At 34.2% G+C, this 23532-nt stretch overlaps 1 protein-coding gene across 5 annotated transcripts in view; it reads left to right on the top strand.

Annotated features, from left to right (window-relative positions):
• Window positions 1-23323, top strand: part of SNX13 (sorting nexin 13) — a 77804-nt gene extending 54481 nt beyond the window's left edge. For 4 of the 5 annotated variants that reach the window (XM_062569198.1, XM_062569199.1, XM_062569195.1 and 1 more), the window contains 10 exons: window positions 3809-3878; window positions 6450-6622; window positions 9519-9626; window positions 10500-10610; window positions 11967-12128; window positions 13267-13338; window positions 15831-15976; window positions 17863-17931; window positions 19099-19211; window positions 19744-23323. In XM_062569198.1, the coding sequence (XP_062425182.1) occupies window positions 3809-3878; window positions 6450-6622; window positions 9519-9626; window positions 10500-10610; window positions 11967-12128; window positions 13267-13338; window positions 15831-15976; window positions 17863-17931; window positions 19099-19211; window positions 19744-19991 (1272 nt within the window). In that variant the 3' untranslated portion in view covers window positions 19992-23323. The remainder of the gene's footprint in view (window positions 1-3808; window positions 3879-6449; window positions 6623-9518; window positions 9627-10499; window positions 10611-11966; window positions 12129-13266; window positions 13339-15830; window positions 15977-17862; window positions 17932-19098; window positions 19212-19743) is intronic. The other variant, XM_062569196.1, reaches the window with a different exon arrangement.
• Window positions 23324-23532: the final 209 nt, after the last annotated feature.

Below are 23532 nucleotides of genomic sequence, written 5' to 3'. Positions count from 1 at the left end.
GTCTCTCATAGATTTCATTAAGTTTAGAATGTTTTAAACTGAAAATCAAATCATTGTAATTTAAAGAGGAAAAGTTAGACACATTTTAGATTTATTTCCTCTCTTCCCTCCCGCTTGTTTCTTAAAACTATATCGAACTGAGCCACAATATAAGCAGGGTTCAATAGTGCCTCAGAGTTAATTTTTCTAAGTCTTGTACCTTTAGAAAGGTATGAGATCTACATGCAGTTTCCTGAATTATATGCTTCATAAACAATTCCAATTCACTCTGAGAGGATTCTGTAGCTCCGTAGCAGCTCCAGTGCAGATCCTTGGTTAGATCACCTTGTTCTGCATGTGGAGGAATAAAATTAATTTTGTAAAGGAGTGCGTTTAAAACAAATTTAAACATGCTCTTGTGAGGATTTCTTTTTGAGGGCTGGAATGTTTCATTATATTGTTTTCCTGTTGTTTACATTTTGGTATATGAAAAAAGGGGTATATGTTTAACCAATGCAACTTGCACAAAATTCAGAAGAAAAGCTTACTTTAGCCAGATTTTTTAAAATAAATTTACATATAACTAAGATAACATTTCACAAAAGAGCTTTTTAAAATTGACTAAGCTTTAAAAAAGATATTTCAAAAGTTTCTTTAAAAATTCTAACATATCAAACTTTTGTGGATGGGGATTTGTCTTTGCTATAGCTCATTTGTTTAGTTTTTATCTGCTGCTTATTTTCTTGTGGCCTTTCCAAACTCAACTAGAAAGTCTTAAAGTCTTTATGAAACACTGTTGCAATACAGACAGGTATTTGCACAGGACACTTCAAAGTCTTGTTTTTGTTCTAAAAAGTATATTTCTAGAATACTGCATTTATTATTTTTGTAGAGAGTGAAGGACATTTTAGCAGAAATGTATATTAAAGGTTTGTTTATGCAGAAGAACTTTTGCTTTCTGTAGTCTGTATTATTTGGTGCTGTTCAGGGTTTTCAGTGCTTTTACAGGTGTTCAATATTGGCAGATTAGTTTTTACTGGCTAAATTCCATGTCAAGAGTAAATGTCTGTGCTAATAGTATAGCTCCCTTGTGTCAGTTAGTTATATAAAGCAAAATAGATCATGGAAAAGGTTACTTGAGAGGTCAGTAATTTTCTGTACTTCTAACTAATGATAATATATTAAATAAGATGAGGTTGTTGTGTGATACTTTCACATTAATTAACTTGTGTTCCAGGGAATAAACCTCGTGTTGGCGATATCAGGACATTTTAAAAATAAAATATTACCTGTTCAAGTCTCAACTATTTAACTTACTTGTATTAATTGTTGCTTTATAGTGCCTTGCTAAAATAGTTGAGTGTTTGCTGAAGTTTACCATATGAAATACATCTCCTGCAGTTTATTCCTTTGTTTTAAGATTAATTGGAAAAGAGACTCAAAACTACATTTGAAAATTTATGCATGAAAATTTATTTTACGAAACAAATTTCTTTAATTTCTGCCTTTGATTTGATGCATTCATCTGCTATATTAAACCAGTAGGGCACCTTAGGGTATAAAACCGTTGTGGAATAGATTCTTGCAGATTTCATCTAAACCATTCCATGAGGTGAGATTCATGGTCTTTGCATTGAGCAAATAGAGGTATTAAATATCCCAGACCTTGAAAACAGGAGAAATGATTGGGTGCAGCTTCTAAATGTCATTAATAAATGCTAGCTTGATGTTTTTTCCCCTCAGCTCCCATTTGTGTTTCAGGAGAAACTGAACTGTCAGTGCAGTAGTAAAGGGCAGCAGACAACAGTAAACAATGAACCTTTTTCAAAAGCTCAAAAGTAGTATAAAGTCATTACTTCATAGCGAGCGAAATAGTTAGAGCAGTCAATGGTTACTTATCTTCTGTTATAATATCTCTTACTGCTAATCAAATCCTAACGCTCTCTTACTTCAAGGCTTTACCCAAGCTACTGCAAATTGCTGCCATTCATCAGTCTCAGATTTTATACTGCTCCTTAACAGGAATATTGCAGCATACAGCACACCATACAGGTTATTGCTGTCCAGCGGACAAAAGGACATAAGAGTCCAAGGTCTGAGGGGTGTAAGAATGGACTAGGTTAGAGAAACAATCTAGCCTGTCATCCAACAACAGCCAAAAGCAAATGACTCAGGAAGATTGTAAGAGCAGTCCACCTACAGTGATGCCTCCCCAGAACACTCTCCAGCAACTTACATATCTAGGACTTCTTAAGGTTAAGATATTGTCTGCCCTTAAAGTATTCATGAACTCATCTGTTCTCCCACTGAACCTTTGTAAACTTTTAGCATCATAATATATAGCGGCAAAACAAATTTCTCAAACAAGCTGCTTCTGCTTTTTTTTTTCCTTCTGCTACCTGGTACTTTTGTACTAATAAGTCTACAAACTTAATTTCACTGCTTGTCTCAGTACACATCCAAAGCATAATTAATGTGTTCAGTACTGTGCCATTTCTTCAAGATTTAGATTTTTTAACAGAAATGTTCCTCCCTGTGCATCCTGTGGCAGAAATTTAGCTTAGGTGAGAGATCAGCTGAAAACCTCGTGGCTGAAGCAGAGAAGAAAAATTTCCTTTAGAGAGTAAACTGCTCCTTTTAGAGAAGAGTCCTAAACAGCGATATAGTGAAGAAAAAAAATCAAATGGGAAAGGAACAAGACCAAGGTCCTGAAATTTATTTTTTCAAGTCCAGCATATTGTGACTACCTATTGGATTAATTTTAAAGAAATACAGAAATGTGTAGAAATTTTATTGCTGTATTTTGAAAAGTTTTTGCATAGTTTGCATAGGTATGGCTCTGCTACCCAATTGTTTGCACTCCACGTAACTTCTGGTGGCACTTCAGTGTTAAACTTGCTTGGTTTAACTGTGATATCAAACTACTGTGAAAGATATGTCGGTAGTTGTATATTCATTCTGCGTGCATGTCTTTGAGAGTTTCTGGGTAAGATCCCTGAAGGAGTCAAGATCCGAAGTCACTAGTCGTCTTAAGTATGTTCTATCTTTGGCCCTTTTAAATCCAATAATTTACTATTAAGTCTGTCTGTGTCCATAGGACTGTCCTCTGTTTTTGGCAAATGCAATTGTGTATCCAAGTTTCTCATACAACAATTTTGCACAGCACGATTATGCTAAATGTTAATAGTCAGGTGTACTAATTTTAAATAGCAGAAAAGATTCTTTTTAAAGGAAGAGATGCATTAGGCTGGTCCCAGATAATTACTAAATTGGGAGACAGGGCATGAGCCTAGCTGAAAATGTACCTCTTCATTTGTTACAAGGGAAGACATTTCTGAGGAAAGTGTGTGCTATTTTTTATGCATAGCAGAGTTGTTGTTCAATTTTTGCTGCACCATAACTTTAATGTTTTAAGTCTCTTGGAAGAAAATGGAATAGTATTTAGATCTTTTGATTATATTTTTATATTGTAAAACATCTATATCTTCCTAGCTATAATATATATTTATTTGATGTTCGATAAAAGACTAGATATAGCTGTACTTTTGCAATTAGAATTGACAGTGACAAATACATCCCTGATCACAAAACTGTGAGGAAACTATGGGGAAAATAAGGTTCCTTACCATTTGTGTAATAAGGTTTTAGTAGCCAGATAATAATAATACTTATTTTAATTGTTACAGTGCATTAAGCTATTCTGTTAGTATTGTGAACTGGGAGTTTGAAAATGAAATAGATTAAAGAAAAAGCCTTTCTCTTGGTTGTACCTATGATCATATTCCTTCTTCCTGTTCCTTACTTTTCCTCTTTCTCCCCCACCCTGCAGTCCTTAGATGACCTCTCAAATGTCCCTTCAGATGAGACAGTTCAACTCCATGCATACATCTCAGATACTGGTAAGTGAATCTGCTACAATCCTTCTTTTCTGCCTTTTTTTCTTTTTATTCTTTTTTTTCTTATTTTTTTACTACCACCCTTCAAATCCCAATTATTTCACTTTGTTTAAAACTTCATACAACATTTGAATTCATATTACCCATTAAGTCCTTATAATGAAAATCCTCACTGAATGACTGTTACTGTATTTCTGTACTTCAATGTAATTTAATTTTTGTTGCATACATTACTTCTAATTATTTTTCCAATTCTAATTCTTGAGTGTTTACTTCTCTTGCTATAAAATCTTCCCTTATTTTCTTGAGCTTCCTCATTGACTTAGCTTCATTTAAGGTACTTATTTCCATCTTAACAGTGATAGCATTTTTGGATATTTTTTGAAAAATTTTTGGCTAGTGATAGGTTAAGATTTTTATTTATGTGAGAGCACATGATAAACTCATCAGATATCATTTGCAAGTGGCCAGGGAGGCAGGATTCCACTGGGGTAAATAAATTGTGAACGGATCTTTGGATACACGTTTTGTGGAGTTCACTATGCAATTAACTTTTTTGAAATTATGTGCTTATATATCAGAGACATGTTGTGAGCAAGAATTCAGCTACTTGATACTTTAATTAAACTCTGCTATTTTAACCCAGTATGAGAGAGCGTGCTGCAGTCCAATAGTCTGTATGTAATTAGTTCTCAGCTGCCTTCTGTCTAAATTTGCTATCTGCAGAAGTGGAAAAAAATCATCTAAAAATTAGGATTCAAAATATTGCTTTTTTATTTAAAATGAGATGTTTATTCTCTGAATTAAACTTAGGAGTTGTATAATGAAAATGTTAAAACCATGCAAATAATGAATAATGTTGTTATTTTGATGGCAGCACATACTGATAACTGTCAGCTTGATTCTGGCTATCTGTAATGCTCCAGCTCAATGAAGGGATACTTAAAGACCTAAACTGAAAGATAGGATTAAACTGGGTATCTCCTCTTTGTCTTCACCTCTTGCTTGAATGAGAAATAAAAGTCCCTGTCTTGTGGATCCCATGGACAGTCTTGCATCTGTATGCAGCATCCTTTCCTCTGCCTGCTTAATACCCTTTAATGTGCTGGTGGGGGTATACCAGACCTTCTCCATCATTTTTTGAGGATTTGCCTTGCTTTGTTTTGCAAAATAAGTGCTGATTAGGAGCTGTTACATAAGTAGCCTGTCAGGGGGCTGCTACTTTCTTTTTTTGCCACTTTTGTCCTGATGTGGTACTCCTGAAGGTGCAAGTCAGCAGTGTCTCTGACTTGGGGTCTGGGGCAGCATGGCAGAATGGTCAGCATGAGGTTGGAGGATGGGGCTTGCTCAGAAGTGCTTGCAACTGCCAAGGCTTCCACGTTCAATCCTCTGGATGGTCTTTTGGCAGCATCCTGATGGCCTGCTCTTTTATCTTGGGGTTCAACATTCATCATTCTTCATGTAGAGGGTAAATGCTAAAAGAAAGAGTGGTGATATACTTTTGCTAATGTGCACATTGCTGGTGAGTAATTCTTACATTGTCAGCAATTGCCCTTCTCCTAAAGGTGCTTACTGGCTGCTTATGCCTCATACAGCACTCTGCTTCAGAGAAGTCAAGATTGGAAGCACAACAGAGGTTAGAGCTGATGATTTGTTAAGAAAAGTGCATTTTTATAGCGCACCAGTGCATTGAGGAGTTTGCAGAGTGTAATGAAGAAGGATTTTTATCTTGCTACTGAAATATGGTGTTACTTGGCATTGGTTCCATACTTATAGATGCACCATGTTGCCAGTTTAAATGTGTGTAGACTATTTAAACTGTATACACAGTAGTTCTAGGCTGTTCTGCAAATCAAATGGAAATTTTTGAAAAATCTGTACTGGAAATGGGAGAAAAGCGCAAGAGAAAAATCAGTGGAGAGCAAAAGTACTTGTTCCTGTTCAAGATAGCTATCTGTTTTCTAATCTATAAATTGACTCTTCTCCATAAAATGTGTGCACACATATATGTGTGTGCACACACAGAGTTTCTGTTGTCTTACAGAAACAGTGGCAGATGTTAATTTTTTATGGTATTGTTGATAACAAACTGCAGATGTTAATAACAGAACTGAATACTTAGTGTTCTGCTTGTTAGTACTGTCTTTTATTTTTAAAGGTTACTCTAGTAGATTTTTAACAATGTAAATAGAAAGTACTTTGACTACAAAATTTCATCTGTTTTTAAAGTTGTTTTTCACTCATATCTTGAGTTCATTACTCTAAAATTAAAATCTATTCAATGTTCTTAGTTGAAAAGTTTTCTGTTCTTTGTCTGTGGTTAGCACGTCAGTGAAACTTGTCTAACTTTTAGGCTACTTAATTGCTATATATTAAACTTAAGTTTCAATAGTAAGTTTCTGGAGGGCATCACTTATAAAGCGCTTTGGACAAAAGGTTGGCTTACTCTTCTGCTTACATGTCCATTTTTGTCTTGAGTCTGTCATTTCAGACATTTCTTCACTTCACGTTTGTGTCCTTTCGTCTTCCTTTCTTTTGTCTGTTCCCTCTTTATTTTTGTTTTTAAACTACTAGTCTATGCTGACTATGACCCATATGCTGTGGCAGGAGTGTGTAATGATCATGGCAAGACGTATGCACTGTATGCTATCACAGTCCATCGGCGAAATCCCAACAGTGAAGAGACGTGGAAGACATACCGGCGCTACAGTGACTTCCATGACTTTCACATGAGGATCACGGAACAGGTAATACATTGCACAGAAAGTTTCTTTTGAAAGGTATTTTTTTTTCTCTGTGATAGTATGGCACGAGAACTAGTTTTCTCAAAGTGAATTGAGGTGCAGAGTTATAGTACTATGTTATTTTTGTGTTGAATTGGATTTATTCCATTCTTTGTATCACACATTATTTGTACTGAGCAGTTTACAGGTGTACTTCTGTGCAGTTTAGTAACTGGTACTTAGATAGTTGCTCTAAATAAAAGTAAGTGAAACTTGAAAGGGGTTTATTTTTTTTCCCTTTGCTTAACTTTATTTAAAAATGTTCAGATGGAAGTACTGTTGGCCTGGAACAGTGGCATAGTTCATTTGTGGTATTTGTCACAGAGATTAAGAAATAAAAACTGAGCTTGGGAAATAGGCCTTTAGGTTTTAAGTGAAATGTTAAGAATCGGTGGAGTGTTAGAAGGGACAGCTGTTAGCAGTTCTCTGTACTGCTAGACAATCTGTATTTTATTGCTCTGCTTGTATTCTCAGACTCTTAAACCCTATAAAGTGAAAGAATTAAAAATAGAGACTGGTAATTCACCAGCTGGTACAAAGTAGAACCTGCTGACATGAATAAGTGTCAGACACGCATTGCTTTTAAAAGAAAAGAGTAAAATGCTTTTAAACCAAGTCTTTGCAGCATTTAGATTGACCACATAAACCTTTTAACTAATCAGAAGCACTGGATTATAGCACTTTACTCTGTTCTTAAGAGAGGCTTGGAGAACAAATTCTGTGCAGGTAGGTTAGCCCTGTAAAGTCAAAACAATAGTAAAAATGGAAATAGCATTATTAAAAGGCAATCATCATGCTGAATATTTGTTTTAATTATAAACAAGAACTGACTTTTCTTTGAATTTCTGATTAACTTAGTGTGCAATCAAAAACTTCGAAATACAACCTTTCTGCTTTTCTCTTGAAATAGATTCTTTTTCTAAATTAATCCACAGATCTGAGGAATCCCTGAGCTGTTGAAACAGGTGTGGGATTCCTACCCTGTAATGAGTTAATATGGGGTAGTCATTTAAAACTGACCAACCACTACCTGACTGAAGATTTTTAAAAAATAAATAAAAGGGTGGCAGCAGCAGCAGTACTTTTCGAAATAAGAAAACTCAGAATTTTTCTGTTGCTAAATCTAGTTTACTTGACTGAATTTACTGGGAAAAACATCCAAGAACATTGAGATATTAAAAAGTAAAGAAATTCTTTTAACTCTTTGCTTGTTGTATCTCAAACTCCAGCAGTTTTGCTTTGATTTGACAATAAAATTGACATTCCTACTGAGTTTCTAGAAACAGGAACATCACTGGCACGCTGAATCTCTCTATTCTTGAATGCGTGTCCATAATTTGACTACTTAAGGGTAAAGGTTAGAATCTTTTATGTAAACTTAATAGGAAGGGCAAAGATTGTTCATGTTTCTCCAAGAGAATAGTACCTGGTCCAAAACAGAATTGAAGTTATCTGTGCATATTATCTATAAGTACTTTTTTTCTTGAAAGTACTGTATAGGTTCACATTCAGGTTTTTTTAGTTATTAATTTAATAAATACCTTTTGAAGCTGAATCTATATTTGAAATAGAGGTTTTTCTTTGTATACTTTGCTTCTATTTAGATACAAATGTCCCAATAAAACCTAGATTCTCTCTTCAACTCTTTTCTCCTGCATGACACACATCCAAGGGAATGGGATTGGTAAAGTTGGAAAGTTACTCTTTGCCTCCTCCTGCAGGCATAAACTGTATACAATTTATATGACCTTACAAAGTTTAATGATATCTTCATTAAGTGACACTTCGCAGGGTCTACAATGGAGCCAACCACTCATTTAATGTAATTTAAATGTAATTTTGTAGTCTGTAGTCTGTAGAGAGAAGAGTATACCACCTTTTTCCAAGTTGGTTCTTTCAGCCCAAATGCTGTAACTTTTGTTCTTTACCCTCTAAAGGATCTTACTTATTTTTAGGGGAAGTCTGGATTTTGTAGTTGATTATAATGATTATAATCCTAATACTTCAAGTTTTATTCTTGCCCTTGTATTTCTGTGGGTTGTAGCAAAAAGGTTGTCCTCCTTCAAAGTGTCAGGGCCTCTTCTTTCACCTCTGCTTCACTGGAACACCTTTTCCAGTGTGTGGAACTGTGGAACAGTAGAAGACACTGTGCTCAATCACTGTCATTACCTGAAGTAGAGGCACAGGTATGAAGTAGAGGCATATCAAGTATGATGTGACACCCTGTGAGTAAAGCCACTCCATCTGCTCCAAGAAGAAAAGCTTTGCTCTTGAAAAATTCCTTGATCAGTAGGGTTGATCAGGATGGGAAGATGTTTTAGAAAGACTTGCAAATTCTCTTGATGTATAGTCATGTCCCTACTAACTTTTTACTTTATCAGTGATAAATCTTGAACCAAAATCTTTTTGAGTAGATATGATGACATATGAATAATTAGCACAGAGCTAGCCTAAGAGTAAATTTGTCTTTTAAAATAGGGTTCTGTAATCACTGGAACTGAGTATCACATATATATTCTGGAATTAAATTTTGCCCTTAATAGTCTTCTGACAATTTATTGTATGCATTTTTTCTTAACTACTTGCCTACTAGTACTTTGGACTACTCTAGGGATTATGAATTGAGGAATTGATGCAGAAATTATTAGTCAGGTGTTTTATGGCAAAAGAGATTTGATTTTAATGGCTCCTCTCATTTCTGAGCGTACATGGTGGTATACAATTATTTTGACTAGTAATGGGAAATGGGGAAAAAAATCCTTTTTTTTTTTTCTTTTTCTTCCTCTAGTTTGAAAATCTTGCAAATGGGAAAAAAAAATCTTTTTTTTTTTTTTTTTTGTTTGTTTTTCCCCTCTTCTAGTTTGAAAATCTTGCAAATATACTGAAACTTCCTGGCAAAAAGACATTTAACAACATGGACAGAGAGTTCTTGGAAAAGAGGAAAAAAGACTTAAATGCATACTTGCAGGTAAGCTTATATATTTCAAGAGAGTTTTTCTGTATTTTTAAGTTATATTCTAAATTGGAAATTTTTTTGAGGGTATAAAACTGCCTAGCAGTTTGTATTTTATTCCAAAAAGGCTGTTGTAGGTGTGCCAGCTGAAACTAAATACCAAATTTAATTTGGGTAATGACAATAAATAGAAGTAACATATATCACAGATAGTTCCTGAAGTTATTACAGAAAGATGCAGGTGCTCAGCACCCAGGCTGAGTTGTCTGAAGCAACCACATAACTTCTCCATTCAGATTGAGCCTTTGTCTGCCCAACTCTAATGAATTCTGTTGTTTCATTTTGTAGTAATTTCCCAGGCATTTAGCACTAAATTGTACTGACTGATTTGATGGACATGTAAACAGATTTTACGGATCATAGATTCATAGATACTGTGTTAAAAATTTTGTTTAGAAATAATGAAGCTGAATAAATTTTTGTGATATCTAGCTGCTCTTTTTAGAGCATATTAACATTTTTTGTTTGTGAGATAAGTGCTGTTCTTTATAGCAATATATGTATATATTTTAGTTACTGTTATTCTGTGCTGGTGAGTTTTAGAAGCTGTTTTGCGTGGTCATAAAGATGTGTATTTCTCTGTGCGAGGCTATAATTAACATATCTGTTAAAATTACAGTTGGTGGTAAATCAGTGAGTGTTTCCACCCTTGGAATAGCGTAATGTTTTAATAAAATTTAGAGAATGAATGAGAAAATACATTACAAGATGCAATGTCTTTGTATAGCTGTATGAACTTTGATTGTGTGTGATAAACTTCTGATAAAATGCATGATACAACCTTCTTCATTACTTATTAAAAAGTGACGTAAAACTACTTTCACTCAGCTTTTGTTAAATCCTGAAATGATGAAAGCTTCTCCAGCTTTAGCCCATTATGTGTATGACTTCCTGGAGAATAAAGCCTACAGCAAAGGGAAAGGAGATTTTGCACGGAAGGTAAGAATGTTGTGCATCATCTATAAAACTTGAGCATTTATTAGTGTAATGTTTGCACTGAACATAGTGGTTATGAAGTGATTAATGTTAAACAGCTATATAGCTCTACAAAACTGCTTGCAAGTGAGTTACTTTGTTATTGTGTGAGGGAGTGACAAAATATCTCAGGAAATGAGAACAAACAGAACCAAAAATGTTACCATTTTTATAGCAGGTATGCTTATTTGTGTGACAAGGAAATAAAACTTTCAAATCAGGCACTGTATAATGTACTAAGCCTTTTTTTAAAAAGTATGTACATTGCAAGTTATTTTTTGTCAAAGACATTTTTTGAGGGGATTTTGTAGTCTTATTCCTTCTAATTTCTTTTTCAATTCTTTGCTCTATATTTGCTGCTGGTACTATGCTCTCTGCTCTTCAGACCAACAGATAAAATGCATTTCCCTTCAAAAACTGCTGTTTTTTAGCCATTGAAAACATTCAGAGCCATTGGTCAAATACAGAGAGATCTGAGCTTTCCACTCTTTTTGTTACCCACCAGAACTTTCTTAAAACAAATAATTCTTTCTCCGGTTGACCAGTCTGTGTGGGCAGCTGCTTTGCAGTTTCTGATAGTTATCCCTAACCTCTAGGGATTTCTATATAGTAAGTATCTGCAATTACATATTTGATTCAAATTGTTTTAGCTGTGTTCCTTAAACATTGGACACTGAAACAGAGTAAAAACCTCTCATTTTAGGTTTATCAAAGTTTATGTAATGACTGAATAAGATTTACTTTCCAACTTTACTGGATTCTTCACACTTACCTTTGTAACAGCATTACATTACAATATGTGCCTCTAGACTGAATTTAAAGTATATACTGAACGAAAAAAACTGTAACACTTTATGGAACTACTTGTTGGTTGGTTTGTTTGTTTTATGCCTGGTACTTGCCATGACAGCCTAGTACTCTAATGCTGTGTAGAAGAGGCAGGTTTCAAAGGAGATGAGTTGAAAGCAAGAAATGAAACAGATCTAGAAGAAGTAGGCTTGGAGAGGAGAAAAGTTCACTGAATGGACAAGAAAAGGAGAAAGAATTCAAGCTAATAAAAGCTAAGGGACTGAAAATGGAAATGAATGAGGAAAAAGATTTGTTGAAAGATGTCGGTAGTTACAGTAGGGATTTAAGGAAAGAGAAATATAAGTGAAAGTGGAGCTGAAACTTTTCTCTGCATTATGTAATGAACTTCAGCAATTAAGCATTGTTCTTTGTATTATTGTCTACTAGAATAGTGTGATACTTCTCATGGTGTATCAATGAACTAGTGTCCTCATAAATTATACAACTCTGGTTAAACATCTTCCCCTTCAGATGGACACATTTGTAAACCCACTACGTAATTCTATGAGAAATGTATCAAATGCAGTCAAGTCTCTCCCTGACAGCCTGGCAGAGGGAATGACTAAAATGTCAGACAACATGGGTAAAATGTCAGAAAGATTGGGACAAGACATAAAGCAATCATTTTTCAAGGTAAGAAAATATTCACTCTGTACTAGTGAATTACTAAGAGGCTAGCTATCACCACATTTAAACTTATATTGTATGTATAATGAAGAGTCAAGAAGTCAAGACTATACTATAGTGAAGTCAAGTCACTAGATAGCAAAACAGTCTGTTTTATACCTAGACCTTTGTAATCAGGTTCAGCAATTGTCATACTACAAATGTGGAGTTCTATTTGCTGTTAAGTAACACATTAAAAGATGGAACCTGAATCTTGAAACTCAGAATTAAGAGAGAACCTCTTCTCTGGTTATTCCATGCCAAATTCTGTTTTTAACTCAATTTTATTTCTGTCTCCTGCCTTTTATTGCTGTTATCTTCCCTCATCTGATATATTCCTAAAATATAACACCTTAAAAAAAAAAAAAAAAAAAAAAAAAGAGTGATAGGCATGCTACTTAGAAGTTCTGTGAAAGTAGTAGTCTTGATAACACAGCTCTTTTACCTACCTTTCTCTTGCCCTCTTCTTTCTGTTTTTAACTATGAGATAAGCTCCTCTGGTCAGGAATTGCTGCATTTTATATTAGCAAAGCAGTGGCATCCGGTAGATGTGGAACAAAAACAAAGATGAGTTAGCCCTTAAACCATAAAGGGGAAGAATGAATCTGGGGCTTTCTTTGGAAAATAGTAATTTCAGAGAGAAAATGACTTTCTCATTGCTAGTAGTTTCACTGCTGTGTGACTAACAATGTATCTGCAGTTACTCACTGAGAAGTCCATAACTAGGTAGAAGTTGAAGAAGAAAAATCAGTCTCATATGGATTTATAAGTATTTTTCAATACTTCAGGCAACTTCGGAAAACAGGATAAAAATGACAATTTTTCTTCCAGCTTTGGTTCAGTTTTTGATTTTTGGCTTAAATATGCATGTGGGTTGTTCTGAGGGCGTTTATAACTTTGATTGCTATAGGAGAATATGTACAGACTTGATTTGCTGGAAGATGATATGAGTACTGTGTTCTTATCTCCTGTAGCATGCGACTTACTTTTGACCAAATATTTGGGTTTGGTTTTCATAATAAAATTGGTTGTGAAAATTGATCTGATTTATTGTCACGCTACAGTTTTTTTCCCCCCCTTATAAACATTACTTTTTTCATTATAGGTGCCACCTCTGATCCAGAAAACCTATTCAGATCCTGAACATTGCCGTGTTGCAGCACCAATTGATGACAATGTGAGTCTGACTGATGCCCTTTCAAAGATAACTCCTCTAAAACCAAATTAGTGAATTGCTTATTCTAAGCTATTTATTTATTGTTTTCTGATAGTATACCAAGCACTTACAAACAGTATTTATTATTTTTTAGGAAATTGACATAGTTCGTTCTGAAACTTAGCATCTATTTTAATACTGAAATGGTTTACACAATAGTGTGGTAACTTAAAATGTACATACTAATGCTTCTGTGGGATTCTCCCCCCTGACCCCTTCCTACTAAGGTCCGTTCAAAGTCAGTGTGGGACCAGAATGTCAGCAGTGCTTTATGGAATCTTATTTTTGAAGTAACTTTTTAGGAAACGTTTGTGTAATGGATCAGAAGTAGTTGATTTGTTTTTATGGAAAAGGCTTTGAAATATGTTTCTAAATAATAAACCTTCATTGTGTGGATACCTAAAATCCATAAATGAGTAATATTAGAAACCTGAAAATGAAGTTTAAGCTCTTGATGTTCTCATAAGCTATGGTATTTTGTTATTGATTTGACCGAAACATGGATCATATGTGTGAACATAATTGAAAAAAACTTTTATCTTTAACTAGGACAGAAAGGCCATAAGACCAGTAATTATATGCACTTTGCTATGGCCATAAATCTGCACCTGTTGTGCACTTCACATTTCTTTTAGTCACATCAAAGCATTCCTGTTTGTCTTCCTGTGCATAACTGCTATGATGGCTTGGTAGATGTCTTTTTGCTTGAATAATGTAGAATGTGAATTCTACTGGTTTTCTTTTACAATTGTTTTTCCATATATCAGACTGTGTGTGTAAATATTTTATTACAAATGTGTATCTTCAGACTGCTGAAGTTTCTTGTTTTTTCACAGCCAGAACAAAATAATATAGGTTAAGTGCATGAACAGCTTTTCTGTAAATATTTCATTGATGTTTTGCAAAATGAATAGAAGCCAGAATTCTTGATTGCAGCTTTTTAACTTCAAAATAACATTGAAATCTGTCTCTCAGAAACACTTGAAAATAATGTTGTGAAACCTTTCAACTGTGAACTGCTATTTTAAGGTACGATGTTCACAACTTAGAGTCACTAAATCAGGCAAAAACATGCCAACTTGTTGAACAGAATTTTGCCTTTCTTGTTTTTTAACCTTGGGGAAGCAATACTACATAGGCAATATATGGCCCTATGAAATCTTCAACTGAACTATGAATCCACTGTTTGTGTTCCAGTTGTACTAAGAATATAATTGTATATGTATTTAAAATGACAGTTCTGGCCCTATAAACTCACTCTGAAGATAGGTGCACTCATATAATGTACCCCAAAAAGTCTATGCAGCTGTGAGTTCTTGTTACTTTTTCAATGGTAACATTAGCAATATAGTGCAAATGTGAGTAAAATGAGCAAAGTTACTTTAGCTGCTAAACTACTCTCCTAGGTACAGCCACATCAAATTAAAAATGTAAAACAAAATACTGAATCTTAGAATTTAAAAATTGCAATCCACAATCAGAGAGAAAGTGTATTCAGTCTTAATGAATTTTACTGAGTATTTATTAAGTTTATGGTTTTAACTTGGTTATGTATGAATTTTTAGTAGTGAATATAAAATTTAAATAATTAAAAATATAAAATGCGTACGTTGGATTTTAGATAAATAAAGTGTGATCTCTTGTGCAATAGAAATCTAAAATACAAAATGCTATTTTCCCCAACCTCAATGATTTGGCTGTGTGTAAGATTGTATTTTTGCATATAAGCGTGTGTGTGCTGTCAGTTGGATAAGGTCTTTCTAAAAGTAAAGAAATTAGTAATATCAAGATGAAAATCCAATGCTGTCATACTAAATCATTGAGTAAACTCTCCCTCATATTTTAGTATTTTAAAAATATGAATGTTGACAATTACTGCAAGTGTTACGTTACGTGTTTTAGGATTTCTACTAAAGTTGTTTGTTTGTAAACCAATAATCTATGTAACTTCTTTTGTTAAATAATAAAATGATGATGTTTTTCTTAATCTACAGTCACAACAGTGCAAATTCAAATGAATTCTAAATAAAACATGGTTCATAGAACCGCCTAAAAAATGACACTTCACCACTGAATTTGGCAGCATTGCTTCCCTAAGAAAAGTAGAGTTTTCGTGTTACGCTCTTGGGAGCACTGTTACCTAAGGAGGAAGTTTGACAAGCTCTCATTATGAAGAATTTACCTGTGTTAACTTTGCTCAGATTTGTGAAATAACTGTTTCTCTTTAAGTGTCATTTTAAAATTCAGTGGATTTAAGCCTAGTTTATCTTCTATTAGTCATGTTACAGAAGATTTGTGGAAGATTTCATGCTACAGTAAACAACTAGAACAAAATATTTCTGTCATTGTTCTGCTTATACTGAAACATTCAAACTGTGAAGTAGCTACTAGAAGTGTAGCTTTCACAAACTGAAATAAAAGTTTATTGATTATATTATTGTTTACTTGATCAGGTGGATGACAATATTCCACTGAGAGTAATGCTGCTCCTTATGGATGAAGTCTTTGATTTAAAGGAAAGGAATCAGTGGTTAAGAAGAAATATAAAAAATCTGCTTCAGCAACTTATTAGGGCAACATACGGTGACACAATTAATAGGTACTGTTTTTCTTACGTAGAACTTCTGTGTGGTTGTGGCTATGTAGACAACGTCTAGAAATCTTTTTTTTTTTTTTTTTTTTTTGGTATTATTAAATTATGATATTGCAACTTTGTATGCTTCCCCTTTAGATAGGATCAATAATCCAAATATAAATGTGGTGGAAAATAGATAACCACAAAATACTGCCAAAACACAAATTCCTGTAGTCCTTGCATTCTAGAGAACTTCCACAAGACCTTTCATATATTTACAAGAGTTCACATTTCTGTGAAAATGACATAATAATGATGCTGTCTGTGCTTTTTGCTCTAAATTTTACATAATCCACTTGCTGTTAATACTGTTTATTACTTCCTTCACTGTTTCTGGTTACATCTGTTTGGTGCTAAAAGTGAGACACTAGCACTATCAAACTAAGTGTACTATATTTATATTTAATTTCCTATGCTATGTTTTCACTCTGAAATGTTAAATGGAGGGGGAAAGGGAAAAGCACAGTTACAATGCTCATTCTGCCCTTCATTATTATCATCATCACCATCATTCCATCATCTCTCCATAAATCAGTAGGTATCCATTCTCACCCATATGTAATGCAAATTAGTAGTAGTAAATAAATCACCTTTCTTGTCCCTTTCTTGGAAATTCATTATCTCCAGGTTTTCTTTTCTAATCATTTGTTTCTGAAGTGTAAATAAAGAACAGAAAATATTCTTGAAACAGGAGTGACACTAGATTGTCACTTTGATTTAGTGCAGTGAATCAAAAGCTGTGAGGTGAACGATAGCTGCATCACAACTAGTATCACAAGAATTGCCAGATATGCTGGTGAAGGGGAAAAGTTAATGCCCCAAGGAGTAACTTCTTGAAGAAATTGTTGAAAAGCTATGTAGTAACAACAGCACTAGCTCTATTTCACATGCAAACCTTCTTAGAGGCTAGATGACAACTGTCAAGCAGTTATCTAGAGAACAGTGTTTCCAAAAACTTCCCACTATATTGAATGACTTCTTGAACACTTTGTTGTATTCAGGCTGTAGTGTTACTGGGCTGAATATGTGTACATGCTACTGCTCTTTTATTGCAGCGACTTAAGTGCAGGACTATTTTGCTTCTAGACTTGGTGCTACTTCTACTGTTCCCAGATTCCTGTGGTTCAGTTGTTCTAGCAGTCACACCTTGCCTAGCAGATCTTTGAGGTTTAGTGTCACTGTGCAGAAAATCTCTTCTATTTTTTAGAAAACTAGATTCAAATAGTGTTTAGGAAAATGGTGCTGGGATTATGGTGAAAGGCAGATGTTTGTTTTGTTTCCATAAACATCTTAATTTTGGATGTTGAGCCATGTGTATTTGTTGATGAAGGGAGATCAAAGTTTATAGTCGGTCCATATCTGTGTTTAAGATTATAAAGTGATTACCTACATGAATACAATAATTCAACTTTTTAGTTAAGTTCTGTGCTACCCAGTACAGAAGGAAAACTTTTGCCCATTGAATGTGTGGAGAACTCTACAAGCAAAACAAACTTGCAATGCTGATATGAGATGCAGCTCTTGTTTTCCAACCTGCTTAGTAGTATTACATTTGCTCAAGTAGCCAATATAAGCTTTAGAAGTCTTCAAAGACTTCTTGAAGAAAACTGCAAATCTTAGCTTTAGAAGTCTTCAAAGAGAGACCAGTGAGCTTAATTTTTTCTTGAGACTCAATCTTATCAGTATTTGCTTCCCTAGTGTGCAGTTTTTTAGAACCTACTTACAGAGTTGGAGAAAAGCTGAAGTACTACTTTGCCCTAGAATACTCTGTAAGATACTATACTTACTTGTTTTCTTTTTTTTTAACAATAAAATTTGAGACACCACTGACCTGCTGCTTTGATTTTTAGGAAAATAGTTGATCATGTTGACTGGATGACATCTCCTGAACAAGTAGCAGATGCAGTGAAACGCTTCAGGTATGTCTTTTCTGATAGGTGTTAAATATGATATACTTGTCAGTTGATGTCTAATGTCTGTGTATCCTTCCTGTCTTTTTTACATGAGGAAATTATTGTTACAGAACAGAATTCCAGTGAGGAGCAGAACATGCTTTTTAAGTGTCTTAAGTGAAGAAAAATAAGAACCTCTGGTTTTCTTGTCTTCCTAAAAAGATGGTGATGGTGGTGGTTGTTTTTTGGCCAGTCCTGAAGTGTTGCAGTACTGTTATACTTCTGAGTTTCACCGTATTAGTGGATGAAGTGACTTGGTTACGGGAAGCCATGTGCATTCCTTGTGCTAGAAGCCAAACAATTGTTATTACTGTAAAACCTAGCTTATAAAACCTAGTTAATACATGTTGCCTACCTGGGCAAATATAACAACTGAACTTAACACTGAGTTTGAAAGTGATGAGGACTCTATGACTAGAAGAATCTGCTGGCTATGTCATTCCTTTTCCTAAAAGCCTTAACGGCTTCTATGATATTTGTTGAGCAAGAACATTTTATTTATTTTAAGAAAGTAGGATAATCTAGTATCCAAAGGGTTCTCTGGACATTTGATCATTCTTTTATAAAACCATAAACAGAAACGTATGCATCTTACTCCTCACTCACTAAAGCAAAATAGCTTTTCAGGCAGAGGTGTATATTTTTGCATAGCTGTGCACTGCACTGAAACTACTTCATTCAGCTTTAGCTTGTTTATAGATAATACAATTTTAATCAATATAACTTGCTCATGGAGCAATTAACATATCTTCACCTACAGTTCTGTGACATTATAGGTGGTTCATTAAAAAAAAAAACAAAACTGTGCAACAAATTTGTAGTGTTTGGATATTTTTAGAAGAAGATTGGTGCGTAAAACTTCCTTAATTTTTTTTTTTTTTTATCTGATTCTTGTCCTTAAAATGCAAGGAAAATATAGCATACAGCAACCACTAATAGTCTGAATGTATTTTGCTTCTTGCTTATGATTTTCTTTTCCCTTTTTTTTCTTCCTCTAATGTTTGAAATGTGTATTAGGTTGTGTGCAAATTACTTTCTAATATTCTATGAAATAGCTTTGAGGGATTGAAAAGAGCCCTTCAGTAATTCTTTATAAAATTGTAATGTATTTTGACAGATTTGCTTTTATTACAGAGATGCTTTTTGGCCCAATGGCATTTTAGCAGAGACTGTTCCACGGAGGGATAAAGCTATTAGAATGCGAACAAGAGTAGCAGGGAAAACTAAGTTACTGGAGGTAATGCCAGGTAAGCAGGTTTGGAGTTAAAGCCGAATAATCCTTACCATGTATTGTGGCTGGAATTAACATCAGTATTCTTGTTGAGTGTTGAAACATTGAGAGGAGATGTTGACTTATGAACTACAACTAAATAAAAAGGTTTTAAATTATTAAAGCATTGGAGATTTTCATATATGCTTTGATATTGCAACTGTAGTCTTCTTAGAATCAGCTCTGTTTTTAGTTTCACTTGAGAATTTTAAGTTTTTTATATGAAATATATGTATTCCAGCACAGGATGATTTCACTGTAAAATTTCACATATACAGCACAAAAGTGAAGTAGCTTCAGAGATTCTTCCTGCTGTAGGAGAATTTTTACCTTAATTGTGCTATGTACAATAGAGGCAGTATAACTTTGGATTCTAAGCTACACAATTAAAAAGAAAAAAACTTGGCAAATTATTTGAAAGATTTAACATTCAGTTTAAGTTTATTGTTAACCCAAATGTACCCAGGTAAAGCTTAAATTAAACTTCTGTGTAATTGTCATTTTTGTAGATGAATTGAAGCACATCATAGGTGCTGAAACAACACGAAAAGGCATTCTTCGAGTCTTTGAAATGTTCCAGCACAGTCAACTGAATAAGCGAATGGTTTATGTGTTTTTGGAGAGATTCCTAGAAACCTTATTTCCACAAAACAAGTTTCATGAGCTGTTCAACAAACTGCACTCACGGTCAAAACAAATGCAGAAGTATAAGCAGAGACTACATTCTACTCAAGCGCCTTCTTTACAGAAAAGGTGACACTCCAAACCTATTAAGCTGGTGTAAGTTTGTCCAGGACTAATTACTTGGGCAGATGCTCTGGGGCTTCAAACTCACATGCTGTTATTTCTGCACCAGTCTTAGTGTCACATATTAGATTATTAATGCATCTGTAAGACCTGTGGATCTTCTCATCTTCACCTGTAATTCAACCACTACCACAAGGTTTTGTGTGTCTTAAATGATTTGGTGCATCTTCATGCAACATTGAGAAGAATACTGGCGTGTTACGTAAGAATGTTGGTTCCTTCTGCTCCTGAGTCGATGTTTTGCCAGCAATGAAAAGTGCCAGACTGTTTGAGTAAAGCACAACTGCAGTGATATAATGGAGGAAGAGGGTGTTTTGGCACTGGGAGATAGTGCAATGTGTGAGAATCAGGTGGGATTGTTCTGCATTGAGGACTGTTGAGGTTCTGTAGGTCTTACTTAACATTCCTGTAAAGGCTGAGCTAACAGGAAAAGCAGTCTCTGGAACAACAGGTATGGGGGGAAGGGGAGGATACCCCCATCACATTTATTAAGGAAAGGTTGAGCTAATGTGGTTTTTGTATCGCATTAACTTCACCTTTTATATTTTGGAAAACAAACTAGCGTTAGATCTTTTGGGGGGGGGGTTGGTAATGAAAGGCAGAGATGCAGTAAAAATAAAACCTTTATTTTGGTTATTCTATAGCTTTAAGGGCCATATTCTGCTCTTATAGCAGCTGACATACATTTTGCCTGTAACTTCAGTGGAGAAGGAGCATCATAGTCACATTCAGTTGGTGTATTTGAACACATGTCGATTTGATTGTTTTAGAAGGAAGGGGGAGACCTGTTTCAAAGAGGATAGACATATTAGAAGATGAGGAAATTGTTCTAAGAAACAGTCTACACACAACTCCCTGCTAAAATATGAAAATCTTTTGGATGTAGAAGACTGTCTTGCTTAATTTAAAGATTCCTTACCTTTTAGTGTCTAAGCCTCATATGCAAAAATGTTAGAATTAGTTGGTTCCTCACAGATACAAGATTTCATTAGTCGTATGCAAACATTTGGAAATTCCTGAACGCATCTCAGTGTATATATGAAAATAAAAAGGAGATAAAACTACAATATTTTTTTAAATAATCTTTTTTTATTTTTTGCATAGTGTAAAATTTTAATAAAATTCTGACATCAAAGCCCCACATTCATCTCTTTAGTTTCATCAGAGAATTTATGTCCAATTAAGAATAATTATGTCAAACTGAATAATCCTGTTTGGCAACAGTATATCTCAGTTTGTATTTTCTTTTTCATAGTCTCCTATTGTTTGAGCCCTACTATCCAAGGGAATAGAACGTAATCGTATAGAGTCCCTTTTTTTTTTCTGAATGTTAAATGTTATGTAAGATATAACTATTGATCAAGAATCCTTATTGAATCCTAATTTTTGTCTAAATGGGAGCAAATGATCCTTTTATGTGAGGGAGAAGCATAGGCCTTTTATTTTATGTAAGTGTTCTAATAGGAGAAGACAGAAGGCCCTCAAAATGGGGCTGGGTTAAATTGACTGAATCCTATGTATAGATCCTTTTTTCTCATGAACTCTATTCATGCAATGTAGCCTCTTATCATACTATTTAATGATGATCATATTGTATTGTTAACATTCTCATACAGTATGCATGGGCTCAAGTGCACTTGTGTTTTCTTTATCACAGAACTAAAGACTGTAAATTAAATCCCTGCCTTTTATGATTTCCAGGAAGACAAGTGGGTAAATATGTAAGACTCTTTCTCCCTTCCTCTCTGCAGGTTCTGTAGAAGTGTGATGATTAAGTGCTGTTGAAATTAACACATTTCTTGAGTTCCTGTGTAAAGTAACCAACATAGCCAGTTCCTGTTGTTTACATGCCTGTATCTTCGTCTGATGTCAGGGTGCTGTAGCATACTTGACATTTGACTGATAAAAGATCATTCAGCAACTGTTCTTAGTGATACAGTAAATATATCATTGATCCTACCAAATCTTATTTATGTCTTTTAAGTCACAGAATTTGTTATGCAGTATGAAAATGGAAAGTTAAAATACTGTTTTGTCAAATCTGTGGAACCTCTTATCTATCTATAGGTACCATGATAAATTTCAAGTGAATAGTGGTAATGTGCAAATTTGGGTTGTTTATTTTAATTACCTGGTACATTTCTGTACAAAAATAAAATAATATCTCTAGGAATGTGAACGGAACATAATTCACCATGTTTATTAAAGAAATTTTACTTAATGAATTCATTGCATATATATACTTAAACACACGTGTATACGTGTGTATACGTATATATGTATTGAAGCTCTGTATTTCGTTACAGAATGTGGCTTCCTAATTCATTGGTGCCTGTTAGCAAGGATCATCAGAAATGATCCAAAAAATGATTTTTTTGTTAAAGAGTTTGTATGCATCTTTATTTAAATGGTTTACATCTTGCCGGTTTAAAATATTCACCCTGTTGATGCGTGCAGTCCATTATCCTATCAAGTCTCCAAAACTGAATGTTAATGTACAGCACTTAACCTGTCTGGATGTATCTTCTGGCCTTTGAGTGCTGTGACTGGCCACTGAAAATTGCGCCATTGTCAACAAATGCACTTGTTTTAGCCTTAATTATTTTTAAGAGAAAATGAGCAATTGAATATTTCATTTGGTTCATCCTCAAGCTTGTGCTGCTGGTGTTTGCTAGAATTAAACAGTAAATTTTAAGTGCTACCAGAATGAGTACCAAAATAAAAATATATAAATTCCACAATCTAAATTTTAATTTTGTGCAATATTTTCATTTAGTGCATGTGTATTTGAATAACTGTAAAATAAATGAATTTTTAATGTTTTGAAGTTTAGGTTAAAAATGTCTTCTCAACTGAACAATTTTGCATTCTGTTGTTGCATTAGTTTATTTAAGGACTTGTTTTAAAAGTCTTATTTGTTACTCCTTGTTAATTCCCGTGTTCTGAATGGTCTTTGCTTGTCTGAGCATGGCTCATATATTACAAGGGAAAAATCTAAAGAGCACATCTCATGAATATAGCTGTTATAAGTTACTTGTGCATATCATTGTACAGTAAGTGTCAACTGTGTGCCTAATTGTTCTATTGATGCTTTTCCCCTCCCTTCCCTCTCCTTCTCTTTTCCTTAACGAAGAATGAACATGAAACAGACTGCCATGGTCACTTCTACTGAATGGCAGAGACTCTGAATTTTTATTTGGAGTTTGCATTTATGTTTTGTCCAATAGAAAGCTAAAAAAAATACACTAATAAAGTATTAACAGGATTATTGTGAGTCTCTAACGGTTGTGTTTTTTCTTTTTTTAAAAAAGTAACTCACTAGCAGGTGAATGCTCCTTATATCTAGAAAAAATTAGTACAGATAAATATTGTTGTTAAGTGCTATCAAAAAAAAATCCTTCATTATAAACACCTTATAGACTAGCTTTGCTTTTAACAAATGAATATCACCTTTTCTTCTGAGGCCAGAGTGTTCCGTTTTGACATGAGGA

Source organism: Rhea pennata, chromosome 2 (genome assembly GCF_028389875.1).
Source record: "Rhea pennata isolate bPtePen1 chromosome 2, bPtePen1.pri, whole genome shotgun sequence".
Taxonomy (NCBI): domain Eukaryota; kingdom Metazoa; phylum Chordata; class Aves; order Rheiformes; family Rheidae; genus Rhea; species Rhea pennata.
The sequence above is the reverse complement of the archived record's forward strand: the minus strand, read 5'-3'. Positions and strand labels throughout refer to the sequence as shown.